A 21,894-nucleotide genomic window follows, 5' to 3' on the forward strand; every position below is an offset into this window, starting at 1 on the left:
ACTGAGTTACAAATGATTTTCCTCTTATTAATAAAGATAGCAATACTTATCAAAGAGACGAATGACATTTACAATTCATACATTCGAAACAGAAAAAAAAAGTCATATCCCAATCGGAGTGCTATGTCGAGATTATGTGGTGGCGGGGAAAACTTTGGATGACGGTGATCCTTTCATGTCCTGTAAATTTTCTGCTCTGACTGTCGCCTTTAACTTGAGTGAGGGCGTAATTCTGGATCTGTAAACTGTCTTTTGTCGCCTCCTGTTTCAGCATTTGTGTGTGCATGTTTTCGTGTCATTTTTGTGACCTAGATATACCAGTCTATGGTTGCCAAATCTCGCTTTTGACGTTTGCTAAATGCTATCACTCAGTGATGTGCCAAATTAGTTTACTGGTAGAAATCTGACTGTTACATCTATTATATCTTGACCTACAAAAAATCAGGAAACGTCGCGTTTGCTCTTTGAAAACGTTGAAAGAGAATAGATTGTCGGATTTCAAATGTCACGATATTATTCGACGTGGGTGGTATTCTTATTGTCCCTCCCTCTACTTTCCCCCCGTATTTCCTGTCCGGGGACAAAACAAACGCCTGGTGCGGACAACCGTTGAATTAATCGCCAATAAGCGGGCATTGTTCGTTAGTGCATCATCCACTTTAATCGCATGGCTCCTGGACTCATTACTGATTTAGGTCATTCTGCCACCCCTTGCTCTCCGATCGATAGAAACACCGATCGTGATCGATGACAGGTGGGATTTAGAAATCAGGTTTATGGGAGTAGCTACAAAAAACACAACAAAAAAATCGAACAATTCTAGTGATATGTGTTTGGAACGGGGTGAAAAATGGGGAAGTAATCAAGAACACATATCTATGTGTGTATAAAACCAACGTAATGTAACCCAATCCTGAGGGATTACAACATGAAAACGGTGAATGCTGCGAAAGATGTGAATGCGAAGAGAAACGCAAAATGTACAGAAGATGTATACCGACACGAAATCAGCTTGTGCACACTGTGGCCATTTCATCTTCTAGCAGTGTGTGTCTTTATGTAACACAAATTGTCCACATTATTATTCGAATAGAAAGGAACCAAATGACAATGATACTTCCTGCTTGCAACAGTGTGTAGGCCTACAGTCTAAACATACATGTAGTTATGTCAACACCACACTTACGCAAAATTCCTGAAGTTGGCAATAGTATAATCAAGGTTAGTGTGTGTTTCTTTCTCTACAATGCGTGGATGTGTATACTTAGATATGCATAATATACAATACAAGAAATGATAATACATTTACGAGGGCAACCAGGGTAGGCCTATACATTGGATGTAATTCTTACGTGAAAAAATCGCAGGACTTCTTAAATCTTACAAAATGGAAAAAGGTCAACTCCTTCGGCTACCAAACCGACCACTGACCACATATTAACTTAATTTGCGGGACCATTACATACCCGACAGGTGTGGAATTACACTTGATAAATATTCAACTCTGCTTGAACTTTTGCGGCCAAAATAGAAGAAATGCAAAGAGTAAAGTGGCAGCCAAAAATTGGTGAAGATGCTCACCCTGGATAAACGTGACCTTTTCCACAGTCTGGCTGCGTCTGATAATTTCCAGAATGTCTGTGAACATTGGTGAACGTCGCTGATGTTGTCTCGTCACGTTGTAAAAATTAAGGATACAAGTCATGCAGAATTTTTCACAAAGCATGTTAGGTTTCTAGAAGTGACAAAACACATTACGAAGAAGTTCACCGAAACAAAAATATCATAATATGTATAAAAGGCACATAAGGATGCATTGACACAGATCAATTAGTTTTCATATACAAACCAATGGTTGTTTGTCTTTGATTGGGGAATATCGGTAGCAACAATAATTATACTCGCCATAACTCGTGGTATGTGTTTCTACCCCAGACAATGAATTCCCTCATTCCCATTCCAGGTCAGTTGATGCTCTAGTTCATGTCAATCTCTCGGTGTTTCTGCGCTATGTGTTCCTGTGCTGTGCGCAGTCTTCATCGATAAGATGTCCGTTGCAGGATTCAACCTGTCTTATCATTGGATGCTTGCAATATTTTACTCTGGCTTACTTGTCTTTACCCTTTTTGCACTGTTCTCCATCATTCTGATGATCCTGAGCTTTTTTTTTTCGATGGATTTATTTAAAAATCACTCCCAATTATCACATAATTTCTTCTGCACATATGAAAACATCAATGCAAATCGATGGACTGTCAGACCAAGGAGATGTGGGTCAGATCAAGTTTCTTTGGTAACTCAGGTAGATGGGCACCGGACTTTGGAGAGGACGTTTTATGGAGATCCCTCGTGTGAGAGGAGCGCATATCATGTCATCAAATAATAGTATAGGCCTACATAAAGTACTTTTACTCCACGCCAAGGGAAGGGTGACGAACCTCACAAGAAGTGGTCAATACTGCGCAATACTGGAAACAGGTGGCATAAAGGTGCCGGTATTCTTACCCCTCCCCAATCCCCCTCTATTTTTTTTTTTCAACAGAGAGCAAGAGCCAATGGTCAATAAAAGGTATTTCATCCATGTAACAAGAAGCACGGGAAATGAAGATTAACGAGTTTCCTTTGAAACGGACTACACAATCCCGACTTTCAATAATGTCCCGCGAAATGAAAGAGGGTTCGTCCCAGTTCTTATTTGATGACAGTGCCGGTGCGGTCAGCCTTTGGCAAGCGTGTACCCAGGCGGCTTTTGCCGAAGCTGCAATTTGTAATCTCGAAAAAGTAGGTCAGCGAGGCACGATCATCTAGTTTGTTCGATGACCAGTATCGAATTCTTTCTTGTTGTTTTCATTGTTGCTGCTGCCTTTACAAACTTTACAATCGTTCAGATGTATTGGTGGCTTGTTGTTGTTGTTGTTGTTGTTGTTGTTGTTGTTGTTGTTGTTGTTGTTTTTGCCGATATTTCTGATGATTTTTTTTTTCGAATATTGCCGAGTCTGTCGACACAGAGACGGCCAGGCTAAATCATGATAAACCTTTTCCTCGTTTTCTGTACTTTACAAAATACCTACGGTACTTTGAATTCATTCTCAAAAAGATAGTTGTTAACTGCTGTCTAACATAGGATAATTTAAATTGATCAGTCTAATCTGAATTCAACATTGAATAACATCCATGAAATCTGTGAACAACAACGATTTGAGTTGATATAAAGATTACATATCAATATTAGAATGTATTAACAAATGCCACACAAACGTGTAGTCATGTTACCTTATTCTTGTTTTAAGCATAACCACATTGACTAGAAATCTGTCTCCTTATTTAAGAGTAAAATGAAATGAGGCCATTCGTAAATCCTCCTCCCCAATCTTGCACTGGCACCTTTTTTTCTTTTGTTTTTGTAAATCCTATAAGAGGGAATTATGATACTTGTTCGTTTTGTTACAAGGAAAAGGTTGTTACCTCATCAAGCATCATTATCATTGTGTATGTTCATTGTGACGGTCCCTGCTACAAATTTCAGCCGTTATGGAAGAGAAAATGCAATACAATGTATTTTACTGTATCTTGTATATCAATAACTCACTGATTTTTTTTAATGATAGTATTTTTTCGTATAAATTTAGCATACAAAAAAAAAAACTTATTATCGTGTATTCGTTTGTGTATTGTAATTTTGAAAAAAAAAAGTTGCAGAAATTATTGTAATTGAAATTGAAAATATGAGACAATCAATAATTGATAAAAATGTTGAACGTTGCTCCTAATGAAGAGATCATGCGCAGTCCAGGGTTCGAACTTACGATCATCCTGTGTAAATATCTCGGGCTAAACCTCCTTTATGTACTATATCGCGTTGCTCCGACAGGTCAGGCTAAGACATTTTACCCTCTTTCCACTCTTACACATTCTCTGTTCTATCGCGGCAGTATAGCCACTCCCTGTTATAGGAAGAGTTAACTTTTTTCTCATTTCACCCGGCAGAGTTCGGGGCTAGCTAGTAATCATGTTTGACATTCGCAGAATTGATCCGGAATCTGGTGTCGAACCGATCTGCGGCAGAACACTGAGATTTTGTCGCAGATCTTTCGGGAGGGAAGGATGACCAATATTAACCGAATTTTCTTCAATCAAGCCGAGAGGCACAGAGTTTGCATTTTAAATGCGCATGGCGCGTTACATCCTCCAATTCACCATGTCCGATATGACAGACCTTTTTATGACAAGTAGTGATTTTACAAAAGATCTCTCAAAAATGTCTTTGTGAAGTTAACTGATGATTTCTGGTCAGATATACAATATCTGCTGGGGTTTTTTCTCCCTTTTGACATTATAGACTACCACACATCAAATTATCGGCTCGACATCATGTGATTCAGCCACATGACTTTTTGTGATAGATAAGCAAAGAGATGTCTGACTAATCAAATCAACCGAACAGCCAAGTAACCTTAGCAACATATTTTGTACACGGCCGTGGTGTATCCCCTAGTGGTTTCCGCCAAATATAGTCAAAGCCAAAGATATTTATTTTGCCGAATTAATAGATGGACAAATGAGAAATGTAGTCCTATACTCTGCTAAAGGAAATTGTAATAGGCAAATTTGTCAGAAAGCAGAGAACACATGACGCACTTCTTCATTTGCAAGAACAAGAATAGATGGGATCGGATATTCAAATCGATGAAAGTGATATCATTCATTATTTTTGCTTGTCAAGAAATTTCTAAGCAATTTAACCACGAATAGCTCACTGAATATGCGGTCACGGATGTAGCATGTGGGTGAGAATATCATCACTTCGATTCCCAAAATAAAATCTGAAAGGCTTAAAAGGTTAAACTTTTTGATGCAGTTGTTGTTGCCTGTCAATTAGGATTGTTTGCAATAACTATTACTGTTAGTTTTACAAAGGATGTACTAGGTGAGCTGTAGTTCTTCATATTAAAGTTTAATGGTATCCATCAGGGTTCAGGCTTGTAAGAAGTTTTTTTGTCGGAAGTGCTTAATGTATGTAAAACTACTATTAATGATGATAATGATAAAGAGCAATAATTAGAAACCCCTGACAGAAAAATTGTACCCGGTTGACAGAGAAACATATATTAACCGAGTTGACATTTGAAACAATGAACAGTATCAATGAAGATAGCTAGTGTAAAAATTGTGACTGCTACGTGGATAGCCGATACTTACAATCCAATTCCTTCTTCTCTCCCAACCCCCCCCCCCCCCCCAATCCAATTGTCATTTCCAACAACCAGGGTTGCTCGATGACGGCTCGTGTGGGTCACTATCCGACAGTAACGGCATCATCTCGGCCAAGTCGAAGCGACAACGTCGAAACCGGACAACGTTTACCACGTCGCAGCTGGACGCCCTGGAGAAGGTGTTCGAACGCACGCACTACCCCGACGCCTTCCTCAGGGAAGAGCTGGCGAAGAAGGTCGACCTCACGGAGGCACGCGTCCAGGTCAGTAAAACAAAACCTGCAGACAAACAAGTAAAATCCTGAACAAACAAACAAGACAACATGCTTAGCAAATAGACAAAACAAATCAGTATGGAGGATTTGACATTGATAGGCCTACTAGCTGACGTGCTAACGGGAAAGTAGATAGATGGGACTGTTGGAAGGCAGTGATGTTGATCTTTCAAGGATGTTGTAGACACAAAAAGGATACAAAGACATAATCGTCCTGACATCATCAGGGACAATAATCCTCCTGCACGTACCTGCATTGGCGCCAGAGTTCAAAGCACAGTTTTGATACTGAACTGCTTTGCTCAACAACTCGATAGGGAAGACTAATCTTGCGGCAAGAAGGCGACGCGTTGAAGCTCGCGCAGGCGCCATGCTGAGGACGAGAATGAGTGAAGGCTACTTGTAAAAACTCGCCAAGGCGCCTTGCTCAGGATGAGAAGGACGCACGCTTAGGAAGTTGCTTAAAGAGGAATGCCGCACCAGTTCAAAGTTATGATCAAAATTGCGTGAATATTAAGGAAGTTATAAAATTGTGAGGTTTCACCAGTTATCACAGAACAGTTCTTGAAGAGCCGATATGAATATTCAAATTCGTGTGTTGATGATGTCTTGTACAAAGTCTCCAAAATAGAGCGGGTCGTGATATTATGAAAGCAAATCCGTATTCTTCTGTCTCAACTCAACATGTTTATGTTATTTTGGACTAAGAATTTCGTGAAAATCGTTATAACAAACATATGAGTAGAATGCATTATACAATATTGTATAATCTTTCCTAAAATTACATAGCCGACATTTATAACATTTCGAGAAGAATTTTGAATCATTCACTTCGTTCGAACCAGAATCTGGATCTACCTATAGGCTAAATTCTAACAGTTGCAAAAAGACCTTTTTTCTATAGCACATCTTGTCAATTATGCACAACTCATGGAATCCACTCAAAAGCTTACAATGGAAAAAAAAAACATGAAGTCATTCTGAACAAGGCCAGCATAATATAACAGACAAGACAGAAAACAAATAAACAAAACAAATACAAAATCACTAGAACATAACTTGACTGGTTAACACCTTAAAACCTACGGAACATGGATGATAAAAACGTTGATTGAATAGCTGTAAAATTGTGCTACTAATGTAAAGGATGCATTTCATCATCTGAGGATGGTGATATTCAAATTCATTATTGTTTATGACTTGGTAGAACTCCAACAAACAAATTTACAATTTGCGGTTAAAAGAATACAAAGAAAGAGCTTTTTTCATGATCCAAAGAATTCCCACATTAAGGGCCTTAAGGTTTGCATACTCGTCAAAAAAATGGAAAAGAGACAGTGCGATAGGATTTAAGACGTTGGCCCCTGTCGCATCTGTAACCATTGACAATAATTTCTGATTAGTGCAGCGTGAACGAGAAAACAACATTTTAGCCATGTCCTCCTTTGTGATGTACTTCTCCCTGAATTCGATTTGAAAGCAACGCCGACCGTGACCGGGAGTTCCACGTTACATCCTGTCTCTGTCTTTCAAAAGGTCAAAGGTCAGTGTCAAGGCCACGTCTTGCGAAGTAATCGAAATTGACAGAATTTGAGGAGAGAAAGGCGGGGGGGGGGGAATGGGCTACCACACATATGTTCTCTGATGGGATGGAAATACCTTATTCTTCGATGTCTTGTGAAAGATAAAACTTCTGCGTACTCAATTTACGGATAGTGTCTTAGGATACTTGTATCAAAGAAACAACAAAAAGTAAACACACAAACACACACACACACACACACACACAAACAAGCAACCAAGAAGCATGTGTCGGTATAGGAAACAACTAGTTTTTGCCCTCCCCCCCCCCCCAAAAAAAAAAAAAAAAATGTTTGAAAATGGACTCGTTTTGTACGACAATCGGTGAGATCCGAGGTCTACTTGAAATAGATGTGTGGATATATTGTAAAGTGCAATTGTATACTTACAGCTGATTACATGTCCCCGTGGCTGCTGTCATGACAACTGCAATTATTATAACTAACGGACTTTTTTGTGCAAAACTTATTAGAGGAAACCAAGGCCCAGACTTAAAGGGATCGTATAGTTTTGGTTGAGCCTTAACTTCAGGTTTTTATTATTTTTAGGTGAGATAGTGAGAAACCTCCTATGAAATATGAAAGAGCATGTAATTCCAAGAGGGATTTAATATTCATTTGATGAAAATTGGTTTTTAAATGGCCGAGATATCCAAAACAGAGCGATCCTAATAAAGTGTGGGACCCACATTTTATTACGATCGTTTTGTTTTACTTTGTTTTTGGATGTTTCAGCTAATCCAAACCCGATTTTTATCAAATAAACTTTGAATTCCTCTTAAAGTGATATGCTCTGTACAATTTCGTAAGTCTTTTCTTGGTATCTCGCAAAAAAGTTGAAGCCCAATTTTCATCTCCACCAATACTGTACCATCCCTTTAATGTGGATTGAGTGAAAGCAGCAATGTAGAACACATCAGTAAAAGTTTGAGGAAAATCGGACTATTACTTCAATCAATTCAATTCAATTCAAAATGATTTTATTTCAATATAAAGTAATGCAAAGTAATATCCATAACGCTTACATGAGTACATAATATTTAAAGGAACTTTGAATCAACAAAACATGAATACAATTTTTTATAATGATATCAGCTCTGGTTTGGACAAATAAACAAGTAAGCAATACAATCTTAGTTTAAAACTCTACACGGAAAAGAGGAATTCGATAAATCATATCACTCATATTTTCACTTTTCTTAAGATAGCTGGATAGAGCACGTGACTTATCTCTTTCAAAGCGCAGAGGGAATGATGTAACCCGCAACATATGTCAGTACCAAACTGATGGAATTATTACTTTTCATGAAAGCAAAATTTGGTGAAATTCTCCTTATATTTTCTAAATTTGATTGTCCAAAATGATGTCATGAACCGTAGTAGTCTTTTCACCCAGCAACAACAGCACCGAAACTTTTACAATTCACAACTTTTGAACCGATCGTCCGATTTTCCTCAAATATTAGCTGATGTGTTTTACTTGTAATGCTGTTTTTATTCAATCCACATTTAAATCTATTTGGCTTTGGTTTCCTTTAGAAAAAAAAAATCAACTTGGGACTATAAAGCTTTATGTCCGGATGGCTGTACATAAAATTGGTGTGAGTATGTGTTTAAGGCAGAGAGAGAGAGAGAGAGAGAGAGAGAGAGAGGGAGAGATGAAAATCACGTGGATCAGTTTGTTCTGATTCTCCGCTTGTCTTGGTATACAGTAGTTGATTTGGCAATGCATTTGATATCATTAGAAGAAAAAAAATCCTTCCAGCTCAAAAACAACGTGCAATAATTAATCTTTGCAGTATAAGGCGGTAGGCATGAGAAAATAGATCTTAGATTCCGAATCCCAATACTAGTATTACGGTGTTTTCTCTGATTCATGTAATCTGTGGCCGAAATTTGTCTAAAACATTTACTTAACGAGACGGTGTAATTTCAAATAAAATTTGAAAAAAAAAGCGTATGAATCAATAATGAAAGTACTGTGATGACGTCATTGTTAATGTCTGCATGCCCTGAGGAAGCTTTGATATTTTCTTATATTACACGAAGACACAAAATTAAATCACTGCATCTCGACTTTCACTATTTAATTCGGAGAACTGTTTCACGTCCTGTCCATTGATGCTTCTCGTCTGAACTGATAGTTTTGATTTTGTGTCTTGATTGAATGTTACCTGGGTGAGTCAGAACTTTAGGCCTTCAACAACTGATCCATCATAACATTGCAAATCATCTACAAAAGATTTTTTTTTTCTTTCCTTCATGGTACCCAAAGCTCTTTACACTTTATTTACTTGAGCTGTCAGCAAAACAGCGCCCACTTCCTGGTTTGCCTTGAATGTCGGCATAAAAAGGCACATTCACGCGAGGAAAACACCTTGCGCTGGAAGGTTCAATGTTACGTGAAATTTACTCCACTCGCAATCTACCCACCATAACGAAATTATGACGTGGGAATAGTCTGACTTAGTGGGATTTGTTTTTCTTTCTACACAAGAAAACACTGCCCGGATCCAACGTTTCTCAGGAGAATAATTAAAGTGAATTAAAGCCGCGCACGAAGAAGCTCCGCGTCTTTTTCCCCCTCGGCCACCCAGCAATTCGAGGTCGTCGGCGAACTGCTCGGACATCGGACACAAACATCGTCTATTCGATGTAAATTGTGTCCAATATTTGGACTAGCACGTGGTTGACCGGGAAACCTGAAGGCCTGAAAAAACAGTGTTCACGTATGAAAAGCAGAAACAAAACAGAACAAATGCAAAGTTAAGAAATATGCTCTTTTCGTTCAAAAAACGAGAGGTGACGCCTTTACATACTCCTCGTGGCACGTGCAAATATTGTTACAATTATCATCTTTATCAACAGAAAATGAAGAAAAATCATTTTAGAGTCACAAATCTATACAATATCATCATGTATCATCAAAATGATAAATCCACCCAGATAGAATAAAGTCGTACGACGGCATACTAAAATCTATTCAGATTGAAACTGTGGTATATACAGACTTAATAGAACCAATGTCGATCTCCCCTTAAAAATGTGGTTTGTTACGACCGTCCTCCCTCCAAAAAAAAAAAAAAAAAATGATCACGATGCATGATACCTTACTAACCTTGCACAGAGTGGAAAGCCAGGCCTGGCAAAAATTAAGTCCGCGATCAACATTAGTCGGTTGCCATGGTGACCACCTCTCTGTCTATCACTCTCCTCCACAACAGCGTTGTAATCTGGGAAGGGAGTGTCTCATGGAAAACAAAAACCAAACAAACAACAACAATGGGAAAAATGTAACAACAACCTGTTTGTGTCATTTTTTTTCTTTTGTGACACAACAGAAATGACCTCGGACAAAGTATGAACACATTTTTCTTTTCGAATGCTCCTGTTGTTGTTGTTTTTTTCTTTATTTCGCACGGCTTCATTTAATTTTTTTGTCGCGACTTGCCTTTTATCAAGGCGTAAAGATGAGAAGCTCACTCATATGCCTTTGCGAGCTTGCAGTTACTGAGATATATGAAGAAACCATGTGAGTGGCTTGTGTCATTTTCTCGCATACTGCGACATTGCCACCAGACGAGCGTATGGTCGATTGTATTTCATTGTTGCTAAATGGGAAAGTGGGCCTATGTACCTTACGGGGGGGGGGGGGGGGGGGGAGAGATAATACTTCCAGAATGTCACGTATATTAGGCTTAAACCTTCCAAACATTAAAGAAAAAGATTCATAGATAGAAAGAGAGGGAGACTTACGGAGGGGGGGGGGGCGGATCAGAAGAGAACATTCTTCGATTCTTGGCTAGCAAGCGTACTGTGGGCAAGAAACGTGCAGATGCGTTGTTATACAATGATAACTTCACATCGGGAATAGTGTCGCGGGTCTAAACATCTAGAATTCCTCCTTCCCTCATTACCGAAATAAAATATTCCCCAGAAGCTATAGCGCAGGGGGCAAGGCGTACTCTGCACTTTTGGCGTGAAAAGCGACGAAAGGCAGACATCAGTTCGTGCGATCTTTCGATAGCATCGACCTCCTCACCATCAAAGAAGATACTGCCGAAAAAAAAAGGACGACAAAAACAAAGAAGAAATCCCCGCTGAAATTATGAGACATGAGCACATAGTTTTTCTGCGGTGTTTATTTGCACCCGTGCGTGTTCAGTGTCACAACGATACCGACTCCCGTTCATCTTGGGCCCGAGTGAAAGATATACGTGTGGCTCACCCGAGCGAGGGGGCATTGAGCCACAATTAAAGCGGGCTGAAGTGTACTTTGGGGATAAATTAAAACGGTTGAAACGGGCCATAATTTAGGCGCAGTATCGATGCTCCATGAAGATGGTGACATATAGCAGAGTCTTTCTTGGGCGAGCAAAGAAGAGACAAGGGGGAAAAAATAAGCAGACAGGTTACGAAATCTCCCACGAACACACAAATTAGGCGAAGATGTGTATCATCAATGCTAGATGAAGTGTTTCATAAATGTAAATCACATGTATAAACGTGGATCACGATGTGTGTACCTCCAACATCAAGCTTGTTAGATACTGATTAGGAGAAATATTTCCACATGACATCATGAAAAACAATAAGCTATTCGTAGCAGCAAGTGTCATCCAAATTTTTGTCTCCTATTATGTCATTATTTACTAGTAGCTCTTTATTTTGATAAGTATATCTTGCACTCTCATTGAATTGAATCGAATTGAACTGAACTGAATTGAACTGAATTAAATTGAATTGGACTGAATTGAATCGAATCAATATGGAATATAATTATCGTAATGTGTGTCTTTTTTAAGAAAGCAAGGTGAGAGCATACATGTAAGTTTGAGATGTTTGATTTCATTGTTTGATGTCTGTTGATTTTACGTCCGAATCCCAGAGGCTTTGTATCAATCATCAGTCACTTGTGTTTCGCAGTACCACTTTGAAAATGAAAAATATGGTTTCTTTTTTTTTTATTATTGCCAATCGTCCTTCGGCGAATCCTCTCCTACTGCTCATGCCAGTTTAAGAGAAACAATACGAAGAGTCAAGAGAGCATTGGCCAAGGAAACATGACATGAATAATAATCATAATAATAGTAATAATGATGATGACGATGATGATGATGATGATGATAGTAGTAGTAGTAGTAGTAGTAGTAGTAGTAATGATAATAAGAACAAGAATAGTAATAATGATAATAATAATAGTAATGATAATAATAATAATAATGATAATAATAATAATAATAATAATGATAATAATAATAATAATGATAATAATAATAATAATAATAATAATAATAATTATTATTATTATTATTATTATTATTATTATCATTATTATCGTGATTGGGAATTCATATTGCGCAGTTTCTATAGGAATATATTCAACTGGACATGACAATATAATCAAAATAAAAGAGACAAACAGATTGGTAAACAAGTAACACGAATCAACTCTTATCTAAAGAAAAACTTACGATATTATAAGAAGGATTCAGAATCAATGTGGAGTGATGATAAAATAGATTGAATCATAACTAATTTAAAGTATCAGGGAAGCCTATACAAATGATCGGCAAGAACAGTTACTAGTATCTGAAGAAGAAGGAGGCGAGAATTACTTTCGATGTGCCGATGATACGTTGTGATGTTCAATAACCACTAACTTTGACTGCGAGGATTGCTAGTGTATTTACCATTTGCAGATGAAACAAAAACCCAGCTTTAGTGCTTCAAAGTAGTTTTAAGATATGAGTTAGCGATAGAAACAACCAATGTTAAAATGCATATCAACATAATCAATGTTAAGTATTGTTGAATATACAAAATGTGAACAATGATTGATATAAAATTGTTTCTGGAATAAACCGTTTATTGAGAAAAAGAGGTACCATATCTCCTTGTATTTTAGGCTTTATTGTGAATTTTCTATATGGTTCTACAGGACGTTTTGTGATACAACTAACCTACACACATGCATCAAATGTGATAACTGGATTTTTTTTTTTTAAATCACTGCTCCCAGTGGTAAACAATACCTTTGATATGACTAAAGGAAATTACTGCGTAGCAGTGGATTGGGTTAGAAATTACGGGGCCCCTGTGGACAACCGAGCGAACCTGCGGAGAAGGTATAGCGGTCAAACCTGATGGTCAGTCTCCGAGTACATGTTAGAGGCAAGGTTTGAATACCAGCCCACGTTTCGACGAGAGAGACATATCGCAACTTCGCAGGTCTTGACAAAACCTCCTAAAGAAATGCAGAAAAGAGGGGGGGGGGGGAGAGAAGAGGAACAGAGCAAGTACACTTTTTAACAAGTGTCGTAAATTTGCACCGACGAAGCGAGCGAGTGGCTGGGAGGTGAAATGGCCGTTACGGGTCAGGTCAAGTGAACGCCTTTAGCGTGCCAGCCGCTTGGTAACGAAAACAGTTTATTGTTGGACAATCCGATGTGGATTGGAGTTTGTGTATTGGGGGGGGGGGGGCGGGGGAGGGGAACACCTGTTACCTAACTCAGCTTTACGCCATCATACCTCCGGGTGATGATATTGATAAGTAGAAAAAGTGTGCTGGTTTTTGATGATATTTTTCTTCCACTGCCAAAGACGTTGCGCATTTACTGAACGATGACCTCAGAGTAGACAGGAGATTAACGAATCCTGTATCCATGATCAAATTCTAAGAGTTGGAAAATAATTGTTCATATGAGGTCTTGTTAACTTACGCCTCTCTCGTGTCAGGTATACCACATCCATTTTAAATCTCTTCCGCCCTCTTTCTTTCTTTCTTTCTTTCTCTCCCCTCCCCCCCCCCCCTCTCTCTCTCTCTCTGTCTCGTACATTCTAAATGAATGTATCATGTAAGCTAACATATTAGAGTCCTGTAAGAAAAACGAATGATCAAGTGAGCACGTGGTTACTTCGAGAAAGTTTCGATTACTTTTGCGCTCATTCCATGATCTAAATGTGTCTAAACTTAAGGGAGAAAAGGAAAGATGTGAGAGGATATCTGCGCTTCAACACGAACAGAAAACCAGGTGATTTAAAGATGTCATAACTTTTGGGCAAAACAGCAAAGGATGTGTAAGGCTATCTGCACTTTAACGTTCATACGAAAGTAGAATAAAAAAGTTCTGCAATTTTTTGAAGTAAGTGATCAGCTCCCTCCCCCTCCCCCCCAAAAAAAAAAGAGAATGAATAAATAAAACCTCCGCGATGTAACAAATGTACCAGAAAAAAAAAAACACGCAAGAGTACTGCAGTTAGGAAATTTGATATAAATAACATTTTCTTAAGACAGTTGTAACACTCGAAGTGGTCATATCTGGAAAAATATTTTATGTGGTCATAATGATCTCCAATAAAGTTTTCTGTTTGTTGTTGGTGCTGCTGGTATTAAAATTTACGTTTTCATATCCTGGTTACTTCTTTTTCATATCTAGCGAGATGAAGTATCGTAACCGCGTTATTATACAAGAAAAACTCCTAACAATAAGTTTGTTTTTAACGCCGCATTTACAACGCTACTGGTTATCTTGAGCTCTCCAACAGTTTTCCTCGTTGAGATGTAGTCGTGAAAATGGTGCACAAAAAAAAAAAAGAACCGTGAAGATCACCTTAGGACCTGTTCGCTCCAACACAAATATTTGGAGAATGACGCATCTCTTGCGAACTATGATTTACTGATCAGCGCGTTTTTTAGTTTCGCCGCATGCGTTGCGTAGTGTCGTTGTAACTTTCGGTTATAAGACCGTGATAGTTCACGGACGCGTGGCCTTTGATCGTGGCAAAACCGCCGAGAAGAGAATAGTTTATTTAAGATGGAATCGAGTATAAAGTCGAGTGTTCCCTTGCGGTGAAGGATGAGCAGCGAAAAAAAAAATGTGATCGTTATACCTGAAGGGAATCGGCTGTAACAATCGGCCTTCAGGGACATTCAAAAGCGTTGGGAAAACAACGCAAAATATAACACAGTTTCAATTCTCTCGCTGGAAGGTGAGACAACGCCTATTAACACTTTCTGTGCCAGGGAGTCAAAATGTGCATAAATTTCACGCATAAACCTATGGACTGGAAATTGACGTGGCATGCAGAGGATTAAGGACAAGAAATCGGTTTGAAGCACAATCTCAACAAGATTTGTGGAATAATACTCGTCCTTATGACATGAGCAATGAAGAGGAATATGCTGAAGAATATTCGAATGTCTATCTGCGTCTGTATTTATAGGTAATGGTAGTTCACTAAAGTTCTGTGGTGCTTCCCTGTAATACTAGTCGTACAATTAGCACCTCAATTCAACAATCGACAGTACTGTTCAGACAAGTTTCCCCTCTCATACTGTATCCGTTCTGGTATCCCGCCATCTATCGGCTCTTTAGCTCTAAGCTTTTGCCTTGATCTATAATGCTAATACACTGATCTCTATAGGAAATATTCTCTATACAGCATGATACAGATCAGTGTGCCAATAACGCAGGAAAAATGAATGAGTACCGTACAATCTGCCAGCAGATACTTCTCCCCTAAGATTAATGAGTTTTTCTTTAGAAGATGCAATAATAATGAATTCAAAGAGTGATTGTTGTTACCAAAGTTGGTCATGGTATAGGTTGTTGTTATTGTTGTTGTTGATGTTGTTGTTGTTGTTTTCCAGTATGACAATGACGTATTTTGGCAATAAGTGTTTACCCCATAAGCAACCCAGGAGAGTGTTGCGTGTGATGTGACTCTTCAAAGCCTCACAGGAATCCTTCGGGATGAATAGTCTGAAAAGGTTGGTTGATACTTCTGATAACAGTCCCCTCTTCCACGGAACTCTTGCTGTAAGATTAATCTGGTGTCGCAGGGCTGGATTTTTTAGTTTCCCCCTCTGTTGCCGAGCAACACAGGAGAACATTGTCACACATTCAGGCAACCACTAGGAGGTACTAGGCGAGACTTATAGTACCTCATTGTTTGTACACAGGTGATGATTATGTAGTAGGTCTGGAGCTAACAGCCAAGAGCAGTTGTCTTCATCTCAACTTGTGCGAAATTAGTTTCCATGTTGTGTCGTGACAGACTGCCCCTTCATCTTTAATCAGAGAAGAGAGGTATACAGGGCGGGGAGAGAAACATTATAGAACACTGCAATGAAGAAGATTGTCAGGGCGAAAAGGCCGTTAAGCATTGCCAAGAATATGACTTAAACTGTCAAATCCAGTACTCGAGGGTTTGTCATCGTTCCGCTTTGAACTATGACGAAAACTTCGTCACCTGTTGCTTTCGTTATTGTTCAACATTTTAAATGGACGAAGTCGCTTGTGTGACGTTCAACCGTTCACGCGTTTGATGGAACAATGACAACATTCATTTCTCTCAAGAAAAACATTCCATTCAGATGGGTGCTATTAATGATACATTTTATCATCATTCAGAAAATGCATGCATATGGACGAAGGCGTCATAAAAATCAATTTCTTTTTCCCCGCGCTCTCTCTTCGATTCTTTTCCCATCATATCTCTTGGCTCACTCCTTATGCTACCAGCGAAGACGCCTTGCGCAGAAATAATGTCAGATGCTATTAGGTGTTCTGACTAACACTTTCTTCCCGCTGCACGCCTTTTGACACATGCGATACGTGAAGTGCCAATTGGGTGAATGTGCGAGCGTCCTTGACAGTGAGCTTCTACTGAATACAGTGTGGCAGACGATACTTCCGTTTTTCATTTACGATGACCCGGTCGTATCCGCGAACATTTTTTTTTCCGATTCTTTTCCACCGAAACGGGGAATTTCTGATACCATTGTGTCCTTTTGAAGACAGACTTATGTCATCCGAAGTTAGCACCAGGGCTATTCTTAATATATATACATTTATATATATATTGGACAAGTCGCCGGTTTTGCATTGACGCAAGGAGTGACTAACTGAATTGTTGGAACAGACAAATCGTTTACTTTCACGCCCAGTGTATGGAACGAAACATATTCACTTCTTCTTGTACATGTAGCTAATTGGTGTGACGTTCACACCAAAGCTTTTCCTAGGACATTCTATATGTGGTTAACAGAAAGGCTTAATGCCATGGCGACTGCAATAACGACAAGCAGAAAGATGGGGAAAAGAATTTTTCATCACTGTTTCCTGCTGAAGAAAAAAAGGATACACACACTTAACTCAGCAGTCTGCCTGTGCATTGATAATCATTACATTAATCACAATAAACTTAATTACTAAAAGTGTTAAGTAAAAAACAGAATTTTGTCTTGCCAAATTGACCGTTTTGGTCGTTAAGGATAATCGATTACTCTTATATGAGAACACACAGACTTAATTCCATACTACATGAGCTCTCAAAGCTAGCCGCTCTGAATAACCGCGCAAAATGAAATCCGTTCCATAGCTGAGGGTCAGGCTGTGAAATGCACTTTGTCAGAAATAAGTGGCACATTTAATTAATTTCCACTTCAAAAAGTAATCGTGCTCGACGTAACGAGAGATGAGGGATTAGGATTTCCCAGGGACGTGTGACTAAATGGCTTAGACCAATGAAGGCAATATCAATATTTTGCATAGTTACTGAACTGAGACCATTATCGTCTTTTTTAACTCTATACCTCAATCTTCAACAATATAATAAGTGGCATAATCTGTTTGACAGTAATAATGAGGGACCTACAGCTTTGATTTGAGGTATTTTCATGAACAATTGAGCCTTTATAAGAGGTCGGCTGAGCAAATCATCTATTACACGATCACAATAACAATTACCATGATGATAGTGTCTTACAGGATATACAAAAAGGGTCACTTCCGAAATGAAAGGGGGAAACACACAGACTATTACACACAGTATCTTGAATTGAATTGAAATCTTCACTCTTTAAACAAATCTTTATTAAGGTGGGGTTTTTTTTCAAACTTTATTAAGTTATCAAATCTTTATTAAGTTATCAATGCATGAAATAATATTAATTAATTTTTTTTTTTTGGTACATTGTGTACACCGAAAGCAACTGCGAAACGTGTTTTTTATTCTCCAAAGCAATTTTTCTGTTTTCATTCGGTAGGTCTGGTTCCAGAACAGACGAGCCAAGTTCCGCCGCAACGAGCGAAGTCTTCAGGCAGCTAAGGCCGCAGCGGCCCGGCGCCGTCCGTACAACGGAGTGAATGTGGAACAGCCTGTGGCGCCACGGCCTTGCACCACCACCGCCGAGCTCGGCGCCTCGTGGAACTCAGCCGCAGCCGCCGCCGCCTCATACGGCCGACTCGCCGGGGTAATGTCCCAGGCCGCGGCTGGTCACATGTCCATGATGAACATGAACGCCCTGGAAAATGCCGGCGGACTCAGCTCGAGCTGGGCGAATCTAAGATTAAAGGCGAGAGAATACAGCATGCAACAAATTCCACTCATCTAGGACTGCAGCAGTATCAATGGCAACATTTATGACGTCACACTGGATGCAAAATGAAGAACCTTCATGTGTTTGTTTGAAAAAGCGTATAGTCATTCTATAAGGACCCAGGAAATCTGAGTAACAGCGCATTTTGTGGACCAATCAAGCTTTCGTATTCAGGGGATAAAGACAAGCATGAAGTAGCAGGAGAGATTTGTGTTCATGACAGAAAGATTCGGGACTTCGTCTTGTCAATGTGACACCAAAAAAAAAAATATCAGAAGTCTCAGTCAATGACAGCCACACTGGAAAGAGTTCTTCAACTGTTATTTTTTTTCATATCCTAATTTACATCCTGTTCTAATGCTTGCAATATAAACATCAAATGCTCGGATATAAGCAGCAAAAGCTCGAACGTGTACTGCTGATTACATAAAGCAATGCGCCTATGTAACGGAGTTGCGTTATAATCAAATTTCTGATGCAAGAGGTGTGTGTATTTTTTTTTTCAACACTGTTTACACACATTTCAGAAACACACAAATTATGTACCACATTGCCTCAAAGCGTGCATGTCTTCGGCGTTGTCTGGCTCGCTGTGGTGACGGAGTGGTGATGTACGATCTTGATATGTATGGAGTTGTGCATTCTTGTCCAGAAATTTAAGAATGAGTATTATAACTTCTAATTCCGGCATTTGGCATTCAGCATTCAGCGTTATTGCAGAGTTGGAATGGGAAACATTTACTATGACAAATAGCAGTGTGATACGCAGAGACGTGCGTATAACACTTTTAATTGGGAGACCCATTTTGGCGTACATACTTGAAAACATATCTTTGATGCTATATCTTTCTATTGTGAAACGTCAAAAGCGCATTTTTTACGGTGTAGTAAAGGTATGCGTACTCGAAAAGATAAAGCTATCATAGGCCTTTTCCTTCTTAAGATGCCACTTATACAAGAATTGTTAATGAGTTGAATTGGTTAGTGGAAAATGACAATTCATTGTCAAAAAGATATAAAAACACACACAATATACTACATGTACTCATATTCATAAGAGAAGGCCATTTCCTTTTTTTACTTACAAACGAACTTCACCCCTATAATCTATCGCAGACGTGCATTGAAAATATGAGTGGTTATCAAAACTTCACAGTTCATGGAATGTCTATATTTACCACAAATGAGAGAAAGGTAATGTTCTCCCAATATTTAAAAACATGTTCTCTATGGTATCTGATCTGGTGACAGTCCTTTGCAGACCATAACTGCACCTAGAAGATGGTTGCATTTTATAGTTCATAATGGGTAAGGTCTCTCTAACCTCTCAGGGCTATGTTGATAATTATAATCATATTTTCGTTAAAAGAAAATTGCAGATATTTCACTGAAAATCAGGTAGTTATTGGACTTTTTTGAAACTTAATGTAACAGTCCCTTCCTTGTTGAAAGTAATGTATTCGTTATGTTGCTACTATAGTCCAATGCACAAATGTTTCTTAAGAGCTTTTGCAATTGTAATGTGTTGTATTTCACGGAGAAAATGCTTCGTGATTTGAAAGGTAGCTTATGTATAGCATTCATATCATAATCATGAAACCATCGCCATTGTTGGGATGTTTCCTACTATTAAAGCTTCTGTTCATAAGCGCTCTTTCAAAAATCATTTTTTTCACGTTTTCTTAAATCAAATTTGTTATCTGAATAGTTATCTTGACGATGTCTACAAGAAACAAGATTCGGTGTTTAAACATTGTTGTCTATTTGAGCTCGAGCACAGAAAAGAAAAAAAAATAATGAAATCGCACCAACAAGGCAGTTGATGACTTGGTAATAATGGTTATTGTCGAAGGAATTCTTACACAAAATCATTAAGGCAGATCACGAGTTTCTCAGTCCATTGGAAAAAGAGGCGACTGAAGGTCATGCCCGTTTCCAACCTGGTTGGCAAATTTCTGATTTTTTTTTCTAGTCTTCTGATTATCATTCTAATGATTATTATCATTGTCAAAATGATTTAATCTGTAACCTAGAAATTCATGAATATTTGTTCGGTAAGGAATGAGCGTGCTCATCTATATTAATCTCCGTGTAATGGTTACCATTCGTCTGTCAACATGAATTGCTTTTTAGCTGCATAAGTCAGTACATGTGATAATTGACAAGTAGATAAATGGACATAAAAATGTACAACACTGATGATGATAAACAATAGTGAAATTGATGAATCCCTTTGCCCTACACGATCCCAGACGTCTTTTGTGCAATAATGTCACACCGTATTTTCACTTTGATGCCATTCAATTTTAAAAAGAAATACTCCAAAACAACAATGTTGTTTACAAAGTTATGATGCATGAAAATTTGTTAGTGAAACAATGTCAGAAAAAAAAAAAGATGATAATGTTGAAATGGCTGATTGCGCATGCTCCGATACTTTTGTACCCATTTCATTGCAGTCATCTTGAAAGATTTACTGCTAGACTCTCTATGCCAGCAGCTCTGGATATTCAACATGTTGATAAGGAATATGAGCTTCGATTGTGAGAGGGTATATTTGTTTTATAAAAAAGAAGGATTTTTCTACTCATCACAAAAGAGTAAAGATTTGAGTCTCAGGCTGTTTATCTTTTTACACAGAAACTTATATGTCTACAGTCATCATAAATTATGCTTCCGATTATTTCACTGCTTAACTAATACAACATTACCAGATATGCAGCTCCCAAAAGCCCCTATTATTATATACTGAGCTAAATGGAATATTGGATAGTTCTGTGTAACATTTAATACCATTCGATTCATGGGTCATGGAATCATCGACCAACAAAATGAATTCGGTTTATCAAAACAATTTGATCTTTAGAATTTCGTAAGCAGAGGCATTTTGGTAAACTGACGATGAAAACTTCTTCAGATGTCACTGATGGTAGAGGTTAGGAATTAATTCCTAACGATGATGAGGTTTTTACTGATTTAGTTTGAGAAAGAAACCCTTTTCTGCCGCACAAACAATTTCCGGCAGACAAAAATTGATATTGTTGATCGAAGTAATGGAAGAAATCCTTATAACTCGAACCCATGTGGGAAGAAGATGACTGTGATTGACTGCAAGAACATCATCACCATTTCAACTTCGATGAGTCATCAACCCTGGCCCAGACTAGACACTTGAAATGGAGACAGTCGTTTTGATCACGTGATTGTGACGTCACTTGCGCATGAATGCTCCTCATTGTTATACGAGTTTGTGTGCATGTGCTTGTGTATGTGTTTTTCAAGGCACACTGGATATTATCTCGAAGGATGTGTTTTCCCAGGGACTGTGCTCCGGAGATTACCAATGATGATACATGTGATATATCATATTAAATCTTTCCAGACAGTGAAAGGCGGTTGTTTCACAGTTTTTCGAAACAGTATCGGGTGCATTTGAGTGT

The 21,894-nt window shown here is 38.5% G+C and overlaps 1 protein-coding gene across 1 annotated transcript in view; it reads left to right on the forward strand.

Moving 5' to 3' along the window:
• The window catches only part of LOC139735063 (paired mesoderm homeobox protein 1-like), a 41,249-nt gene extending 22,780 nt beyond the window's left edge, over positions 1-18,469 (forward strand). Inside the window, exons 2-3 of the mRNA XM_071645835.1 lie at positions 5,268-5,476; positions 18,122-18,469. Coding sequence (XP_071501936.1) covers positions 5,268-5,476; positions 18,122-18,469 — 557 coding nt within the window. The remainder of the gene's footprint in view (positions 1-5,267; positions 5,477-18,121) is intronic.
• Positions 18,470-21,894: the final 3,425 nt, after the last annotated feature.

The sequence above is a fragment of the Diadema antillarum genome, unplaced genomic scaffold (assembly GCF_040938485.1).
Source record: "Diadema antillarum isolate AM-2024a unplaced genomic scaffold, OU_Dant_1.0 seq00000563_RagTag, whole genome shotgun sequence".
NCBI classification, from domain to species: Eukaryota; Metazoa; Echinodermata; class Echinoidea; order Diadematoida; family Diadematidae; genus Diadema; species Diadema antillarum.